The 19647-nt window shown below is 43.5% G+C and overlaps 1 protein-coding gene across 4 annotated transcripts in view; it reads right to left on the bottom strand.

Annotated features, from left to right (window-relative positions):
* Positions 1-435: 435 nt before the first annotated feature.
* Positions 436-19647, bottom strand: part of SVOPL (SVOP like) — a 68442-nt gene continuing 49230 nt past the window's right edge. For 3 of the 4 annotated variants that reach the window (XM_078859019.1, XM_078859018.1, XM_078859020.1), the window contains exons 12-15: positions 13306-13417; positions 11994-12075; positions 5449-5538; positions 2403-2716 (exon numbers count right to left, since the gene is read on the bottom strand). In XM_078859019.1, coding sequence (XP_078715145.1) covers positions 2537-2716; positions 5449-5538; positions 11994-12075; positions 13306-13417 — 464 coding nt within the window. In that variant the 3' untranslated portion in view covers positions 2403-2536. Of the gene's footprint in view, positions 1287-2402; positions 2717-5448; positions 5539-11993; positions 12076-13305; positions 13418-19647 lie in introns of those variants that run through there. The other variant, XM_078859021.1, reaches the window with a different exon arrangement.

Here is a 19647-nt window from a genome sequence, read left to right on the forward strand (position 1 = left end):
ACGCTTGTGTTGCACCCGAAATGTGATTTATTTTATCTTATACCTACGTGACTTTACCGAAAGAACCAAAGAGTATAGAAATGTGACTGTCATGCAACAAACTCTGTGGCAGAGTGGGTCCTCGATGAGGAACACCATTGGTTAAACATCCTGTTTCTACATTGATCCTGTGGCATTGGAGCTTGTGCTGAGGATGACCTGGGAAAAAATCGTGTCACACTTCAGATGGGGCTTGGTAATGCAATTTGGTGAAGCAGACGGTTTGGTGACAAGTCAGCACCGTCATAAGGGGCCATCCATTTAGTACGTACGCAAAAATCTGTCAAAACTTGACCCCTCCCTCACCTGTACGCACGCATACTTTTTACACCTTCCCCCACCTGCGTACATATGCTTGACGTACGCTTGACGCACCCCCCCCCCCCAGAATCCTATAGAACCCCCCGATATTTAATCCACGCAGAAATGATCAAGGATTAATAATATTAACGTGTCGAAGCAAACAGATAATCCACCGCTGGACTATCTAACTCACCTAAAGGCCAATGTAGAGAAATTATTATCGAGGCTTCACCCCCCTCTCCCCCCGTTTCCTATACGTACGTACATTGTCAGTAGACCCCCCATACGCAAGCGTACACATTTAGGTTAACCCCCCTCCCGCCTCCATGCATACGTACTAAACGGATGGCCCTTAAGGCAGTTGTGGTGATCTGGGCCAAGGCCACATTCCCAATTCACAAACCAGGCTGGCTCAACTCGCTTTGTGAAAACACAGCTTAACTATGCTCATGGATCAATGCCAGGTTAATAGTTTAAAGGCAAGTGCTGGCGACCAAGCGTGCATTAAAAAAACCTTCCACGAACGTAAATTTAATATCCCATGTGTGCCCATACACAACGGCAATTAGCATAGGCTAAACCACGAGGAACAGGGCAGTACTACTCTTCTTTAACTTATTAGCAACAGCATTTACGTATCCACACGAGCTGCAGATCATGATGTTTTATCCAGTTCCCAAGACGTCCAAGCCATACTGCACCATCGCCAATTCCGTCGTTCCGTTTTAGAGAGAGGATATAACACCGCCGAATGTGCAGAGCACCATATACCACTGTACCCGACGCGCATGGATACGCGTCACTTTTAGTGTTAAATGTCTGCGTTGCAGCCATGAGGGTGCGAGGTCTTCCATTCCGAGTTTAGCAGCGTCCACGGCATGTCTCCGTGGCGAGGAGTCCAGCAGCAGTGGCGACGAAAGTGCGGTTTAAGCAAAGCTGGTTTGCTGTGACAAGACAGAAGCCTCCATGAAGATGCACAAACAGAGTGCACTGTTGTAAGCAAAACATTTCACTCACATTCAGTGGCAGCTCCTGCAAAATCTCTCAGGGGGGGCAAATGTCTGGATGATTGATAAGGTCCACCCATGCAATGAATAAATTAACAGCTTAAGCATGTAAAGGCAACTTCACTTCTTTAATATTAATGAAAAATAAAGTGACTCTTACAATACATCTTGTTTGTTTATATACTCACAATTAAAAAAACCACTCAAGTTTATTTTATTAAAGATTCCACTAGGTGGCGATAAATTATATTGTTGGATGAAACGTGCTTACGTATGATGACGTTAGCACGTATGATGACGTAAGCACGTTAGGGCGAGCCCTCCCGGAAGCCATAGAGAATGCATTGCAGCGCCCCCGTTCGAAAAAAAACATCTTTGAATGTAAGTCTATGGGACCACTCGGGGCGATTCTCAGCCGTAGTGAAATCGCCCAAAAAGAGGCGGTACTCCACAGAACGTGACATGACGCTGATTGGACTATATCCAGAGGCTGACAGTGACGGCTAGCGTGACTCTGTGGTTGAATGACATTGGTGGTGCGTCGCCCAATCGCCCTAATGAAGAAACCGCCCCTGCTCACATTTGTGTGGAAGTTTATACATTCCTCACTTGTTTTTCATCACGCACAATATACCATTAAGCTTTTAACATGCTTCAGAGATATTTGATAAAACGCACGTGTATTCTTTCGTAAATTTAAACTTAAGTTTTTTCCTACTCTCTAACAATCAACGTCAGTAAATATTAATTTTTTAGTATTCTAATTCTTATTCATAATCAACATTTTTGGGTAAGATCGCGTTATTTATAATTGTGTCGTAACCCTCCACCACCCGACATGGCCAATCAGCAAAAAAGTGTCACGTTGACAAAAGACAAATAGTTCACTACTTTAGCCCACCGGTGTGTTGAAGCGTGAAACCATTACATTTACAAGTACTCAAAAATTGTAAATGTTGTGGTTTCACGCTTCAACACACCGGTGGGCTAAAGTAGTGAACTATTTGTCTTTTGTCAACGTGACACTTTTTTGCTGATTGGCCGTGTCGGGTGGTGGAGGGTTACGACAAATTTATAAATAACACAATCTGACCCAAAAACGTTGATTATGAATAATATTGGTCGCGAAAGCCTACCGTGTTAAACAATTCTAATTCTTAGGTTGCTGAATTCCTAGGTGCAGTGCGCTAACTACTGCAATGCCGCTCCCCGTATGATGAACAACACACAAAACATTCACGATGAGAACGCACCTTCATTTCTCGACCCATTGTCTCAATCGGGAGGGTGAACGCCAAGACAGAACATATGACGCACACGCTCCCGAACAGACACAGAGCCAGGGGCAGAGAAATATCAAGGATCACCTGTAGGACACAAAACCTCATTAGTGAATATTTAATTCATGGCTCACTTAGTGCTACTGATTTCTTTACATGGCTATCAGCGTGAACTACGTGCTAAACTACTGTGTAGGTTCTCGCCATTGTGCCGTTCAGCATTCTTAATGTCTTCCTTGGTTCTACCGCATGTTGCACCGCATGTTGTTCCACGTTTTGATCCGCATGCTGGAAGAATCTTGAGAAACTAAATTATTCAGTGCAATAAAATGAATTCAGTTCATAAAGAAGCTCCCAATATACGGAGTGAAACCTAGGACATCATTCCAAACGGCACGCGGTCCTGCCTGAAAGCACCTCAAGAGCGCTAATTGTGATTATCTATTCACCGCTACCATTTAAAAATGAAGCATTTTATTCAACCCACCATTAAATATGTATATATTCAGTGTTGTTTTGCCTTGACAATACTTTTGCCATTTACAAAGCTACACATCATCATACTGTGTGCAATATTATTTATGCAGGAATCGACGGAACTCAAAATATCTAAAATGTTGATTATTGTGGCCATTTTTTATCAGCACTACCTTAAAAAATGGTATTACTCTCATCGGTAACAAAATGGTCACAAGACATTAACTTTTAATTTAAAGAGTAAGTCATAGCATTCCAAACATTGTATTCAGTTATTTGTGTTAAGGTTAATTTCAGGGCAGTCCAAGGCAACACCTCGTACAAGCACGCCAAGACTGCACTAATTATGTCACGATAAAAATAGTTAAGGTTTTGCGTCACGCAATTCAGTTTAACATAAACGAAATGACGAGCATATACCACATAGAAGTACATGTGCGTAGCCATTTCCGACAATCGAATACAAATGTTTGAGTAAATTATCAGTGTGATGGCAGCCCATGGCTGCCAGGTGGGTTGATACGGTAAACCTCTAGCAAGCTCGTCACTGGTTCATCACCTGTGGACGCGGACAAAATATCACATGTACGTGTCCAGATTTCATTGCGTCACCTTTCCATGAGCTTTTGCTTTGGAGATATTCCCACTCGAGCCTCCATTGCCAGCATTTTGTCCCATCGGTTAGAGTACCTCACGGTAATGTTTTAAAAAGCCGAGGATTTCTAATGCTTTGTTTCCATTGCCACAGGCAGCTAGGCTTGGTTGCCTAAGAGCAGCCCAGCTGTGTTCCAATATAAGAGCAAAAAGTTCAGTGGGCCTCACCTGGTGAAATAAAGTTACTATGTTTAATATTAGCAGCACGGCATAAGCCCGTGCGTCACCAAACTTTGACCCTTCTTGCTTCGTGCGCTTGGTCCACTCCACCCCACCCCTGTATTCTATGGTTGCCACCTCTGAGGTATAGAAAAACTGGGACATGTCATGGAAAGAACATCTCACGATACCAGAAAAGGGGACGACCACATGTAAATGTGTTGTCTTGGGCGGTGTGTGCTTACGCAAATTTATTTTAACATCCTAGGAAGAGTTAGAGACTGTTCAGGATGGCAGATACCTCAAAATGTGGATAATCCTGGGAACACCAGGGACTGCTGGCAACCGACTATCCACATGAGGCTTGAGAAGCAACCTTTATAAAAAATGTGTATTAGCTAATGTTTAATGAAGGTTTACATTAGGCCCTATTATTTGAATAATATTTCTGCCATACTATTTGTAAAAATGGACCTGAAGTCAGACTAAGTGACCTATGAACCTGGAGATCATGGGCTGTGCAAATAATTTCTGCATTGACACGTGATCAGTTCCGAGCGCAGCCCAAAGCATGCAGCTCTCTCTTCGAAAGGCGAGCCTCCCAAGGCCCCAAATTGGTGTTTGGGTTGGCCTGGTGGGGTTGCCGTGAGAAACCAGCCAGCACCCTGTTCTAGTGGTGATGTAAATGTGGTATAAGGGCACGGGACTCGCAATTGTTTCCTAATACAAATGACGTGATCAGAATTGCCTAGGGGGCCCACTGCACCTATTTTCAATATCTCAGATGTTGTGATTAATGGTGGTGATCACGGCACAGGAGTTGCTGCCGATTCTGCTGGTAGCAGGTGTAAAAGCTGCAAGATAACGAATACATTGTGATGTGAGTGGAGGCACAGAGTATGTTCCAGTGATGCCTTTTGTATACTGTTTTACTTTGACCTAGCACACAAGGTCTAGTTAACCAGGTTTTTTTTTAAAGGATGTTAAAACATAAAGGAACGTGTTCATGTGTACGAAATGGCTTTTACATTTAGCGTCGTGGTCAAACTTATTATTTTCCGCTGCTTAATCTATGTACCCACCAAAGTAAGATTTTAGCATTGAACACACTCCAGGACAAATTTACAGTGCGTGTTGTTTGGCGTGACGTCTTACATTTCACTCTATGTGCTGTGGAGTTGCTTGGGATGCCATGTTCAACAACAACGCCTGCAACAACCCAACAATAAAACCCCAGAGAGCGACTCTAAAAACTGTCTTGGGCTCTGCCAATGTACAATTCTAAGCTGTGCCAAATAACGATTCAAAAGTGGAAAAACAAAAAAAGGAAACAAATTTTGCATTAAGCTCAGTTGTCGTTTGTGCATCACCTAACCGTTGCTATAATCAAACATGAAAGGTGACCGTGAAAAATCTCTGATCTTGAGTCACGGCTATAGCGAGCGAGAGCGCCAGTCGTGAGCAACCAGCCCTGCCCTGGGGCTGTCTGTGTACAAGGGTGGGGCAAGGAGCGCCACTCCGCTGCATACCTGCGCCACGAACGGCGCGATCATGGCCCCGATGCGCGCGGTGGAGCTGCACGAGCCAAGGCCGAGGGAGCGGATGTTCGTCGGGTAAACCTTGACCCACCAGAGGGCAGGAGGGGATGGGAGAAGCAGGGAGAGGCATGGGATGAGAAACGAAGCTATATATATAAATTCACAGTTTTCTTCGTAGATAACATTACTCTGTGACATGAACCTTATCGATATAAACAGATCTGGTCTGTGGTTTCCCCACTGACGAAGCTGCGAAGACATTCTCAGGCATTCCCGTGACAAAAAATTTGATTTGATAAAAAGAAGTGTTTTTACAACTTGTGAATAGTTATGCTATATAACAGTGCTAGAATCTCAATTTTGGAGCTTTCGTGACTGCAGGAATTATTCTTTGGTTCTTTTGGTTAAGTCATGTATAAAGATAAAATAATAAATTAAATAATAGCATACTACGACGTTTCGATTGCAACACAAGCAATCATCATCAGGTATAAAAGAAATAGCAACAAAAATCTAACCAGAAAACTATAGACAGACACACAAGCAGACAGACATCACACAGATGCACAGAGAGAGAACACGTATCGGCAGAAAGAGAGAGGTCGTTTCTGTGACGAGGCCTTAAAAAAGTGCTAGAATGTTGTATATATTTTTTGAATTTATATTAATTTGAATTTAGACTTTACAACCGCTGCTGGATGAAAGCCTTCCCCCATGCCTTCTTGGTCATGGCGGTTGTTTGACATCTTCACCATTCTGGTCACTGTAGGTGGGAGAAAAGGGTGTGGAAGGACCAGGTTCAGATAACATTTACCAGTGGATGTTGGTCCTGGTCAGGAATGAAACTCTGGTCACTGGGTTAAAAGTGTTCTGTGTTAACCAATGCGCCATCACTCCCTCGCAATTGATTTTTCCCTCACGTATATAATTTAATTGTAATATTATTTTGTATTTGTTCAAATAGTCAGCTTTACTTCAGCTATGAAGATGATCTAAGTTGAGTCCATGGTACCCACATTAAAAACTATTTGACACACATTGAAATATCAAATATACAGTTTTGCGATTATTTTTGAATTACTAATACTTTTTACAGTCACGTGATGTGTGTAGACTGTCTACTAAAAGAATGTACAACATTTACGTCAATCAACGTCATGAAGGGAGGCAAAGTGAAGGCGCTCAAGGGCTTTTCTCGCTGTACATGCACACGTCCCCTGGCAATAACTGATCATGTGTCGCTCTGCAGGTTTCCCTCGCTGATGCGGGCTCTGGTTTGTGTGCTTTTGAGTCAATCTACTGCTGGATGGAAGGTCCCCCTATACTGTGTCGTCGCTCACGAGAGGTGTCTGTTTGACGATCACTCGGCACTGACGCGTGCTACGCGTCACCGTGTTCGTATTTCATCACGCTAAGCACTGCGCCACCTTTTGCTTTTTCTCAGGAGAGTATTTTTGTTCTATCTTTTGTTTGGCATTTACATATCTCTATTTTTATTTAGCATGCTTTTTGTGGTTTCATATAACTTTGTTTTTTTCTGTCCTATACTGTCAGAACACTGTCCGTTACAACGTAAAAATATAGCTCCCAGATCAGATGCAATAATCGTGGATATTATCAAAGAAGTAGGACCAGCTGCTGGATCAAAGTTGGCAGAATTATTACTAAATGCTCATGCAGAAATGAAATACGTAAAAGCATGCAACGATGCATGAGTTATTCATCGATTGAAAAAGGGAGACAAAACTGAATTGAAGAATTACAGATCTATTAGCCTCTTACCTCACAGAAATAAACAGTTCACGAAGATCAAAGAGAACTGAATTCGCACCAACGATTAGCACGGTTGACTACGTACGGTGAGAAAGAAGTTCAACATAGATACGTACGAATATACTGGACTAATTAGAGGCCAACCAATCATGCGAATAATCTGGATGTAGAAAAAGTGACCGATTAGTTTTCTAATCAGAGTCTTTAAAACACTAGTGCATATCAAAGGCCATTATACCAATCTATTGTAGAATATGAAAAGGTATTTCATTCAGTGAAAGCTAATGCTATCATCCAAGGCCTTCACGAAAACTATCTGGAAACGAACAATATTATTTATAAAGACGGAATGGCTATAGTGAAATTACATGAACAAAATACAAATCATAAGTCAAGCAAAGGTGTACACTCTCACGAAGGATGTCCACAACCTTATAAGACATTTTCCAAACTTTGGATTGCAAAAATACATGCCTCAGATTGCATTATCTCAGATGTTATTATGACATCGTCATTGTAAAACCAATGAAGATGAACTACAGGCAAAGATTCAAGAACGTATCAAAGAAGGCTGCAAAGGTAGGCCGATAACATCGCTTAACAAAATAAAATAACAGTTTGAGGGATACAGTTGTAAAACACAACATCCAGTATAGATATCAGAATATTTATTTATACAGGGGAGCTGTTATTGATGACAGACCAAGATAAAATTGTGACATGAGCATGCAAGAGTGCATTTGTAATTTGACACTCAAAAGCAACATACCAATGTGCCAAAAAGTCCTTTGACTCGGTGCATAATACCTCTGTTAAAACACGGTATGGGAATATGGAATAATTACAATGAGAAATGAAACTTAGCTGTAAAGCACGCAAACACAAGAATGGACAGATACACGATGGGGATTGCGATGAGGGAATAAAAGAGGAACACGTAGATTAGAGAACATGTACAAAATCCTAGATTTGAAGCTTTCGTGACTGCAAGGATTCATAATCTTAGTTCTTTCGGTAAAGTCACGTAGGTAAAAAATGAAATTAAAATTAATAAAAAAAATCTGTATCAGATTTTTTGCTGTGACAGTTTCACCTGAAGACGGAAGCTTGTGTTGCCTCCGAAACGTCGTGATTTTTTTTATTAATTTTAATTTCATTTTTTACCTACGTGACTTTACCGAAAGAACTAAGAGTATGTACAAAATCATAGATGGTCATCGTGACTATTTATAAAAGTGGGCTTGGATAGGACAGGACGCGGGAAGGGTTGATGGCCGATGATCGAGACTGGTGATAGAGTGGCAGCCAGGAGGAGGAACCGCGCCTGAGAATATGAACGCAGTGGATATGGAGTAACGAAATTAGCTCACATGCGAGAGATGGATTCTGGCATCATGAAACCATGGTGGAGTGGCGAAGATGCGGGAGGTCCTTCATGGGGAAGTGGATCAGAGGTCGCAAACGGGTTTTGATTCCTTACCCGTACCCGGCCGCACCAGGGTCGCAAACGGGTACCCGTACCCGTACCCTACCCATACCCGGCCGGGTACGGCCGGGTACGGGTAGGGTACGGGTATCGGGTACCTGATTGCGACCTCTGGGATGAAGCCATGTTGCAGGCGCGGGTGGGTTGATTCTAGCAACTTGAATTGTGAGAAGGGACAAGATGTTGGGAAATGAGTGACAAACGGTTACTCACCAGTGACTCACGGCCTACCCGTACCCGTACCCGGCCGCACCAGGGTCGCAAATGGGTACCCGTACCCGTACCCGGCCGGGTACGGGTAGCTGGGTATCGGGTAGGGTACGGGTATCGGGTACCCGGTTGCGACCTCTGAAGTGGATACAAGGCTGGTGATGATGCCGAGGAGAAATGTGTGCACACGCTTCAATATCCTTCAAAACACGACACATCTGTCTTGCTCTACAGTATTACCTAACCGTTTGGTTTAAAACATCTCTATTTGAAATTGCATTAAGATTAATATTGCACCGACTGCTCCACACCTGCTCCACACCCTGATGACAAGTAGGGGATGGTCACATTCCCTTCGGTGCATTTGAACCGATCACATCAATTAAAGCCAAAAACTCAGCGCGGGATTTGTTTTTCTTTAGGTAAGCCTCTACGCGCAAGTGTACATTCACAAGGCGTGGTCAAAGGACACGCACCCTCTCACGAGTCACGACTTGACACCAGTCTTGCCCTTTGGGTATGCGATGACTCTTTAGTACGTCGACATTTGCCGTAGCCAATCTCACAGGCTATTCGGGGCACGGTTAACAACCGCTGAACCAACAGGGAAGAGCTCAAGTTCGTCTCAACCACTCCCGTGTTCTTAATTCGAAATAAATGTGTATATATATAAATGCAGACCTCCGTTTTGTGTCTCCACATACACAACATATAGTTTGACTCCAGTGGCCCATTGGCTTTCCAAACTAATATTTGTAAAAACTATTATTTTATTCGCCAACCGATTAGCATGGTTGGCTACGTACGGTGCAAAAGAGGTTAAACATTTCTACATTATTCAGCAAGATCTGTTTAGGCAAGCAAACTTTAGCTGGCTTTGACCTGCCGAGTCTCGTCATCAGAGTGAAGCTTGTTAAACATGCTGCCAATAGAGGAGATTAATATATTTACAGTGGGGGGGGGGGGGGTGTCAAAGTGGGGTGCTGCTTGTGTATGTTTGTATAAACGTATATACAATGTGTACAAAGCCATTATGAGACACTTGAGTAGGATTAATTGTGGCAAATGAATTATTAAATAAACAGACAAAACTCTGCGCCTTTCATGTTGCAGGCATCGGACAAATTTGACCATAGCAGCAAGCAGCCAATCTAGCAAGATTTGTTTATCAGGTTTGGACACCTTTACCCTACACCCACCAATTACCTGACACACATCACTATAACTCGCCATTTGCAACAGTCAACATACACACATCACTTACCCGACAACTACACTCGGCAAACCTTAACACGTAACACTCCCCTGAGGTTTACCCGACTCTCACCACTCATCTGACAACCACTCACACTCACCAGAGACACTCACAATTCACCAGTGAATGACAAATTAAGCATCACATATATCATATCCTTTTGTATATCATCGCCTTCCTCGATCCGAGCGTTGGTCGCAAGATGGAGTATCTTATGCCACAAGGCTCTTTGTCCTAGCAGTCTGGGTTGACTTCAGGCATGTACTGTGTGCAGCCACATATCCTCTAGAGCAGTGTTCCTCAAACTTTTTTACTCCACAGCACTCTCTAGGATGCTGGATCTTGGCGGCACACCAAAGCTAAATACATCACTATGTGCCCCGGATAGCTGGGTGAGAATGCGTTGTAGCTGAGAGATAATTCACAACCCCTTGATTATTACCTACTATAATCACCCAAAAATGTCTGTCCGTCCTGCACGTGACATCACTCCACATGAGGCCCCCACCCCCCGCGTGACGTCACTCCACATGAGGCCCACCACCCCCCCTCATTAATATTCATGAGTGGGTGGATCCACAATAACCATGAGGGGGTGACGTCACTCCACATGCCGCACCCCTCCCCTCATTAATAATCATGAGCTGAACAATTTTTCAATTTAATATTTCAGATTTACTGCAATACACACCCATCCTTGGACGGGCAAAAATGATAGTACTATAGTGAGTCACTTCAGAGACACTAATAGTAGGAGGCATACACGTTTATTCGACACTTTCCACAGTATAGGGGATAACTATATACGGGTCAGGACAGCCGACACACTGCCTGACCCAACACCGACGAGGAGGACGAAGACTTTGTGGACGGTGGGCTCCATTTCCAAACCACAGAAGCCCCGACCCAGCGTCGGGGCCTACCTTTTATCCTCCCCAGCGTGGCCTGGCTCCGCCCTCGGCCACGCCTCCTTCAGGAACCTACCAGAAGGTTCTGGGCTCTGCCCCACGTTGTCACCTTTACCTTACATCCGTGCTTGTCACGTGCCCTACTGGCAGACCGGCCGCTGTATCCTCAAATGCCCTTCACTGCCAGCAATCGGCGCTGCACGCTCCAGTGGCACACTTCACCTGCCCTGCTGATAGACCGGGCTACTACACCCACGATCCCGCTCTCTACCAGTAACCAGCGCTACGCGCCGTAGTGACCCATTCTATGTCACTAGACTCATGTCATTGAGACCGAAGAAATCAAGTGGCACCAAATCTGTGACAAGAATTTCCCAATTACTTGAGTGTATTCGGATCTGTGTGTCACTGTGTCAGGTGGGGCATGGGGGCTTGTGGTTCTTTCCTTTTCTGTTATTCCGGTTGTGAAGTACTGCTCTAGAGGGGCTCTACAGTGTTCCCTTTCGTGGAGGCCCTTCCGCCAGCAGTGGTACGAGCAAAAAATAGCAGGGCAGCACCTTTACCATCATACACAATAAAAAATGCTTTGTTAAATCAGATACCATGTCCCCTGGTTTCTTTCGATCAGAACGAGCTCTCAATCGACCTTCGATGATAAAACTTCCTAATGTATGGGGCAGTGAGCCCAATTTTCCCCTTCATTAGACCTTATTGCATTGAACTCGGGCTGCTGTTCACAACATTTATTTTCCCCTGTCCATCAGGTGATCAGCGCATTTTATCGGGGCTCGGGATAAGTTATAATTATCGCAAAACAAAAAAAACTTCTCATGTAAATGCTGTGACTGACTTACAGACGGACAGTGTTGGGGAAAATGAGTGCTAAAGCCCGCGATAATCTGACCTCGACTGTGTAGATGTAGATGATGTTGAAGTTGGTAGAGGCCACAGCACGAAGAAAGAAGAGCAATACCGTAAGTCCCACCCTGCAATGAAACATAAATAGAAAATGCAAACTCTGCTTTTCTACTTTGATCATCGTATGCACACAGAGCACTGTAAAATTAAATATTCTAAACATTACAGAAAGGGGCTTATACAGTATTAACGTATTTCAAGTAATCATCTAATTGTTACATAATAAAGCAGTGTGTACGAGGAAAACATAGCAGCCGAAGCTTCATTCATGAAAATATATTGATTAGAATTTGTAACGCAGCACTCTGCAGTGATGTTGGATGAAAAGGAATGCAAGTGATGTTGCAGTAAGGTTGCAAGAGCACCTCAAACTCTAAATGTAAGGTCTATTTTCACTAAGTTGCAGGCTAGAAGCGCACAGCGTGCATCTCCAAAATAAAACCTTTGAAAAGCTATTTGCTTTTGGGTTTAAGAATGCATGTGGTTAAGGTGAGGGACAGCAGCAGCAAATTCCATGAGCAGCACAAACACTGCATCAATACAACCCTTTATGTACTATACATGCAGTTGTATATGCGATTAAACAAGCTTATTATTACATCCGATAGTGACAGCAGTTAAAGAAGGGGTAGTACCAAGCGTACAGATATTCACCTTTTATCCATGCACACACACAATAATGAGCCCCTTGAGGTAAATGAATTAAGATACAAAATACACAAACAAACCTTTTACCTGTCACGAACAGCAAGCAGAGCCTATTATTAAGCCACAGGAGTATCCAAAGAGATGAAAGGCGAGCTGAGAATTACAACTTCGGCATTGTTTTATTTTCCACACATTCACTAACGTGCTGATGTGGCAGCGCCAGGCACCTGCTGGGGAACAGGTGAGGGCAATATATGGCCGTGGGCAATTTTAGGGTAATCGTTGCCAGTAATTGTTACTAGCAACGCATTCACCATCAGCAAAAAACTTCCTGATTCTTCAAGCCAAAAACCAAAATCTTCACATGGCACAAGCCACAAGTGCTCATGTGGGGTGGCCACGTGAGGTTGTCACGCGGCTGTTTCGCTCGTGCCAGTTGGTTCTGGAGTTTTGAGTGAATTTAGAAATCCGTGGAAGCTCTGCGAGAGTAATTGTCTGGCTCTGCTGCCAGGGGCAAGTACCAGATATTTTTAGCTTCAAATGAAGTTCAAGTATATTGAAATGTTACAAATGTATCTGCGTCACTATCAAGCCACACTTGACACTGTCCAGAAGTCTCAATAATGAGGAGGAGGTGGAGGAAGCATCACCGCGTGGTGCAGATGTTGAGGAGGTAGTATAAGAGTCCACACAGGGCCATCGAGAGGGCCATGCTCCTCCGTCGGCCCAGAGTGTCGATGGTCAGTGTCGTGAATGGGATCGCTGCAGAAAGACAAACAATCATGATCAAACATGATCCATCGACTTCTGATGAAAATCTCCTCAAACTGTCGTTATCCCTCAAGGAGTCGTCATGGAACCGTCCATCTAGCTCCTTCACGAGCCAATTGTATCGCTTTATCTCTGCAGTGGTCGTGCTCTCTGGTGTTTTCCCTCCTTTAGCTGCCACTCAATCATGAGTCTCGGCCACCGACCATTAAGCCTTACGGTGAAGTATCCTGCCCAAGCCCACATATATTTATTAACAATCGATATAATCTATATCTATAACTTGTCTGTCTTCTAATACATGATGCATTTATATTTCTGTTTCTCAACGTAATTCCTCTTAATTACTCCCCCTGTAAATAATCAAACGCAAGATAAATTGCCATGATTCAGGAGCACGATTTTGTTGTAAGAATAAATTATTTTGTCTCATTTGTACCGACTAGTTTGCAGTGTTTGTTTCTCTTGTTCTGCCCTGTTTGGTCTGCCTCTTTTGTATTATTTTCCTCAAGGTAATACTTGTGTAAGGACAGTACCGGTGCCTGGTGGCCGTGGTTAATAATTGACGCGACGGGCACCGTAAGAATAGCACGTGACCGAAGTGGTCGTAAATAACAATTGAGACAGTGACAGAGAGGCCCAGACAAGGTGAGAGAGAGAGAGAGTTCGAGAAAAGAGGCGTGACCGGGTCCAGGAGTGGGATAAAAGCTGGCATGGAGCAGGGCTCTGGGCTGCAGCAGTGGAGGGATCAAGAAACCGTCGTCGTCTTGGAGTGGGTCGTCTTCATCATCTTGGATCGGGCACCTTACAGTCTGGTCTCCATGACTGCTATGCATCCACTCCTATGTTGTCAGCCAACTCCATAGGGAGCGTCGCGTAGAGTCACAGAAATTACCCAGCGGTCTTTAGTCAACTCGCGGTTACCCGTTAAAATTTTCAGTGAGTCGGCAGACTTTATTCAACACATTCTTGTGGAGGGAGCTGGTAGGAACGTTGGGTTGCTCGGTCAATGGCCAGGGCAACGGCGGCGTGGTGTATTCTGCAAATATGCCCGACTGTGAGGGCGGGCACAAGCCGGCGTGATTAGGTTAAACGTTGAGTTTTATAAGGGCACCACGGGGTGACCAGTCACTCCCCTCCCCACTCAGCCCCAGCCCTCCCACCCCCCACCCGGCCCCACCCTCCCCGCCCAGCCCAGCCCCTCCCCACCCTCCCCTCCCCACCCAGCTCCTCCCTCCCCGCCCAGCCCCTCCCTGCACGACGGACGGACACAATAACCCCCTGTGGGCTTGTGTAACCAGGAGGTTCCTACCAGTATAAATATATACATAACTGAACAAGACGGTGTGTCTGAGAGCTACATTACACTTGCATATCATTGTTTTGAATAGTAAATGCTTGATTCATATGCGCATAATTTGATGCATAAATCTGAAGTCCAAAAGTATTTTTTAATTTGTAAAGCGCCGCATAGTATTCGCTCACTGTCAAAGAGACAGAACGACTTCAGAGGCACGAGGAACCACAGACAAGCAGGAAGGCAGCTACCAGTCAGTGAGCAGGCATCAAATCCCCCCCCCCTCCAAGCTCTGTGGTCCTCTATATATTGAGGTATTATCGGCCAATGAATGAGTGAATAATAGAATACAACGTTTCGATTGCAACACAAGCAATCGTGTGAATGAATGCAAGCTCGGAGAGAGACAGACAGAGAGAGACACATACAGAGAGAGAGAGAGACACACAGAAAGAGAGACACACATGGGGGAGAAACACACAGAGACACACGTGTCTCTCGTCACTGCGCCGTGCTTCCCTTGTAGTAAACCACTCGCTTTTAGTGGACTACAAGACGCGCGGGACTCCGAGGAATGAGCCGCACACGGCTCTAGTGGGAAAATAATTTCGCGGATATCTTGAGATTAACCTCCGTGGATTACAGAATCTGCGATGTGGTCCCTCCCCCATATCAAAGTTGATCACTGCTGTAGTATTTAATTCAGCCCAACATTTACGTACATTTATGATTCCAAGTGAAAGTTGACAATGTTGCAGCAACATTAATCTATGCATCCACAAGTTTGCCAACTTTTATCATCTTCAAACAAACAAAAAATGTCCCAAAGTAAATGTTAAAGACAAGTCTGGCTTGGAAGCAGGTGGATCGTTTTACAAGAAAGAAACAATAATTTATATCATGCCCGAAGCAAAACGATACTATATATTTATATAAATACCATAAACGCACATAAGATGCAAAGTAAGTCATGTAAATAGGCACATAGGAATTTTATGAGTAACTAATTAAAATCTATTCCTTAGTTCACAAGCACCAGAATCAGCCCCAATCTATCCACTGCTGGATGAAGGATCTTTCAAAGCTGATGCTATCCATAGCTGTTCTCTGATGCCACAATCCATCTCATTCCTGCATGTGTGCGGATCTCATCTCCCCATCTCGGCGGTAGACATCCCATTTCTCCGTGTAATTCCTAGAATGTTTCTCTCCACACTTCTTTGTGCACTTTTCATCTTATCTTGAATTATATTTTGCACTCAATTCACCAAACCCATACTGACCAACATGGTAAAGTACAGTCAATTAACTCCATGACCTGTACAATGTGGGGAGTTCTTAATCCAGTAGTGGACTGACATAAGGGGCCCAAGTACATATCACAACATAAATCATACAACTCTTAAATCATTGTTCTTAACTTACATTAATGACATAAACACTATAAATATGGATCTGTGATAAATAATGGCACCAGCTGCCATAATTTGCCACAAAGGGGTGGTGCCTATGCCAAGCTTGGTGCACTTTTGTGGCTGCGTGGAATCATTCAGGCTTGTGGACAGGTCACGAAACTGACCCAGAAGGTGCCATGGCTCAAGAGGGCAGGGTGACGGAGGCAAATTCTCAACCATGCTCAGTCACCAATAACAAATGCATCGTAACGCAGATGCACACACCTCACATTCATGCATACCTCAGCCCTGACGATGCAGTATCATAATGAAGAACAGGGCGTTGTTCTGTGTTATAAATGCATGCACGCTATAAACGCCATAAGAAACACGCCTTGCTACGACTGTCTGCGAGTGTAACTTTTTTGTATAAAAGAAGCTGTTGTCTTAAATATACTCTTAAGACAGCCGTGAGATACAGAAAGTGACTTTCATAGACACCTCGTCAAAGTCACACGTAACATACGTAACCTTTAATCGGCGTTAGGTGTGCTCGTATTAAGTCACGACCCGCTGAAAGACAAGCCCTCTGATTAGTGCTATCACCATCATGCATCATCATACAAGACTGGCTGAAGACCTGCCCAATCCGCCACCATCTCTCATTGTCCTGCGACAACACAATCCATCTTAGCATCTGCACATGAGCTGCTATCGTCCCAGATTTGAAGCTTTCGTGACTGCAAGGATTCATACTCTTAGTTTTTTCGGTAAAGTCACGTAGGTAAAAAATGAAATTAAAATTAATAAAAATAAAATAATAAAAATCACGACGTTTCGGAGGCAACACAAGTCTCCGTCATCAGGTGGGACCGTCACAGCCAGATTTGCTGTATCAAGTGAGGCAGGGATTCATTTTTATTTCATTTTTTTACCTACGTGACTTTACCAAAAAAACTAAGAGTATGCTATCGTCCCCTCCATCTCCATGGCCGACGTACTCTCAAGTGCGTTCCCTCCTTTGGCTGCCACTCCGTCGTTAGCCTTGCCCAACTGCCATCATCCCCCTTCTTGTGTTTAGTTTGTTGTCCTTCCCCTGCACCTCCACTTAGCACAGTTGGCTATGTACGGTAAGAAAGAAGTTCACCATACGTATACACAGAGCCACTTACATTTCTTGACACGTAAATATGATGCGTTATCTGTGTTTATTTTATAATCCGCGCTATTTCCTTTGTTTCTATATAATTTCATTTATCTCTCCATTCGTCTTTATACACTTTTCACCTGTTGCTCTATTGTCCTTGTCAAAGACCAGCTTCTTGACGCATCTCATATCAGGTAATCTGCACCGTTTAAACACTTTCCTTCAAGGCACGTTTCATGCTATTTATTATTAAGTTCCGTTTTTTCCAAAATCACTCCATCCTGCTGTCGTGTGGCTCGATTTAAATTCGTTTATCCTTGAGTCACCTTCAATGATTGCCCCAGGTAAACAATTTCTGTGTTCTAGTTGTGTCCCTCTGAAAGATACCTTCAGTCGTTAAGAAAAGTTGGAGTGCATGATTAGTGTTTTGCTCGTATTTATTCTAAGCCCCACTGTGCAAGCTGTCTTGATTAGGTTCTCACAATCACTCCCTCACCAACCCCTCCCCATGATTCATGCCAGCTGTCATAAGCTCCCGATGGGTCTCTTGTGAGAGGTGTTAACACGTTTTGAGATTAACGCCATGAAGAGTACGCCCTGAATCAATGTAATAATGTAGTTTCCAATAATCCCCATCAACACAATTACATTTGGTACATTTTAGACAAATTAATTGCGAAACCTCACCTCTGCAGTCCTTAAATGGAGTAAGGGCGCATGCGAATTTAACCACGAAATTGGCTAAAATTGGACACGTTCTGGTGCTAGAATAAATGAAACCCACTCAGGAGACCCTTGTTTGCTGTCAGTGTAGATTCATTCTTGACGTGCTCACATATAAAAAAAACATCAGGTCGGAATGTATAGGTCGTTGTTTTTATTTTAATATTGGAACACTCCGTGCTCTTGTTCTGCATTCTAAAAATGCTACTCGGCAAATATTTTTTACTTGTCATTATGACGTTCTTTGTGTTAAAAGGGAGTTTGTCTTCAGATTTTACACTTAACAAAAATAAATGTACCTTTATTTATTAATAATGTTTTTAGAGCAGGGACATTTATTCAAGTAAGGTGATAAAGGAACTAAAAATTATAATCGACTAATCCATTCTGGTCGATTGCTCGGGCTCCTTTGAAGATGGCGGCGCCGTAGACACCCTGCCTCCTGAAGGCAGGAAAATCCCGACAAGCCACGTCCAGCACGACACGGCTGAAGATGCCAATGACGTCACCAAGCTGGGCTCATCACCCCCCCAGTTCACTGCACACCGATTATAATCAGTAGAGTAATCAGCTCTACTCTTTTGTAATTAGACAGTGAGGGTTGCTAGATTTTCAAATATTGGATTGGGACATGATAAAAAAACAGGTTGTCATGCCTCTGAGCAAGTTATATGCTACTGGTTATTGTCACTGAGTTGCTGAAGGCAGGCCAAAATACGTAAATGCAGAGCAATCATTAATCAAGAGCACTAATTAATAGCACAGAATATAAGTACGAACATGTTTTTTGAGTTGGGTAAGGGAGGTACAGAAACTTGGGAGTAAAAAAATTGGACGAAAACCCAAAGTAGAAAAGTGTGGTGAAAGAAGAGACATGTTGCTCCAAACAAAATGGTAGTTCACAATACGGATAAGAGAAAACAATCCGGTAAAATGAATCATTGGTATGTGCAGAGGCATCATTCATGGGAACAACGATTGTGGTAGCAGCAGTAAGAGATTAATGAGCAACCGAATGAACGTCATGAACGTCAATGATGACTGATTGACGTGAATCAGTAAGTGCAAGATCATTCATCAACCAAAATGGTATATGTTGGTTTATATTGAGCAGTCTGGTTGGAACTCAGAGCTCTGCTGTAGATGTGACGGCAGTAATACAACCTCGACTCAACTTGTGTTTCGTGTGCAGCAGTAGAATATATTAATGTGAAGAGGGCGATGGCACGGATAGGCAGCCTAACCTTCTTCAATGTCTATTTAGCTAAAATTTGTTTGGTTACACACAAAATACCAACGATGAGCAATTAGCGTTAACCGGGTGAACGAACATGTTTACATTACTGCCAGGCGACCTGTATTATTGTACATGTACTTGTGTACGTGTGCAGCTCATTTTGACAATCTACTACTGGATGAGGGATTCCCCATCTTCTGGAGACCGTGAGGGGTTATATGACCATACTTTCTAGATTTGAAGCTTTCTTGACTGCAAGGAATCATATTCTTAGGTTTTTTCGGTAAAGTCACGTAGGTAAAACATCAAAATTAATGAAAATAAAATAAAATAAAACAAAAATCACGACGTTTCGGAGGCAACACAAGTCACCGTCATCAGGTCGGCTGTGACGGTCCCACCTGATGACGGAGACTTGTGTTGCCT

This window comes from Lampetra fluviatilis, chromosome 8 (assembly GCF_964198595.1).
Source record: "Lampetra fluviatilis chromosome 8, kcLamFluv1.1, whole genome shotgun sequence".
Classification (NCBI taxonomy): Eukaryota; Metazoa; Chordata; class Hyperoartia; order Petromyzontiformes; family Petromyzontidae; genus Lampetra; species Lampetra fluviatilis.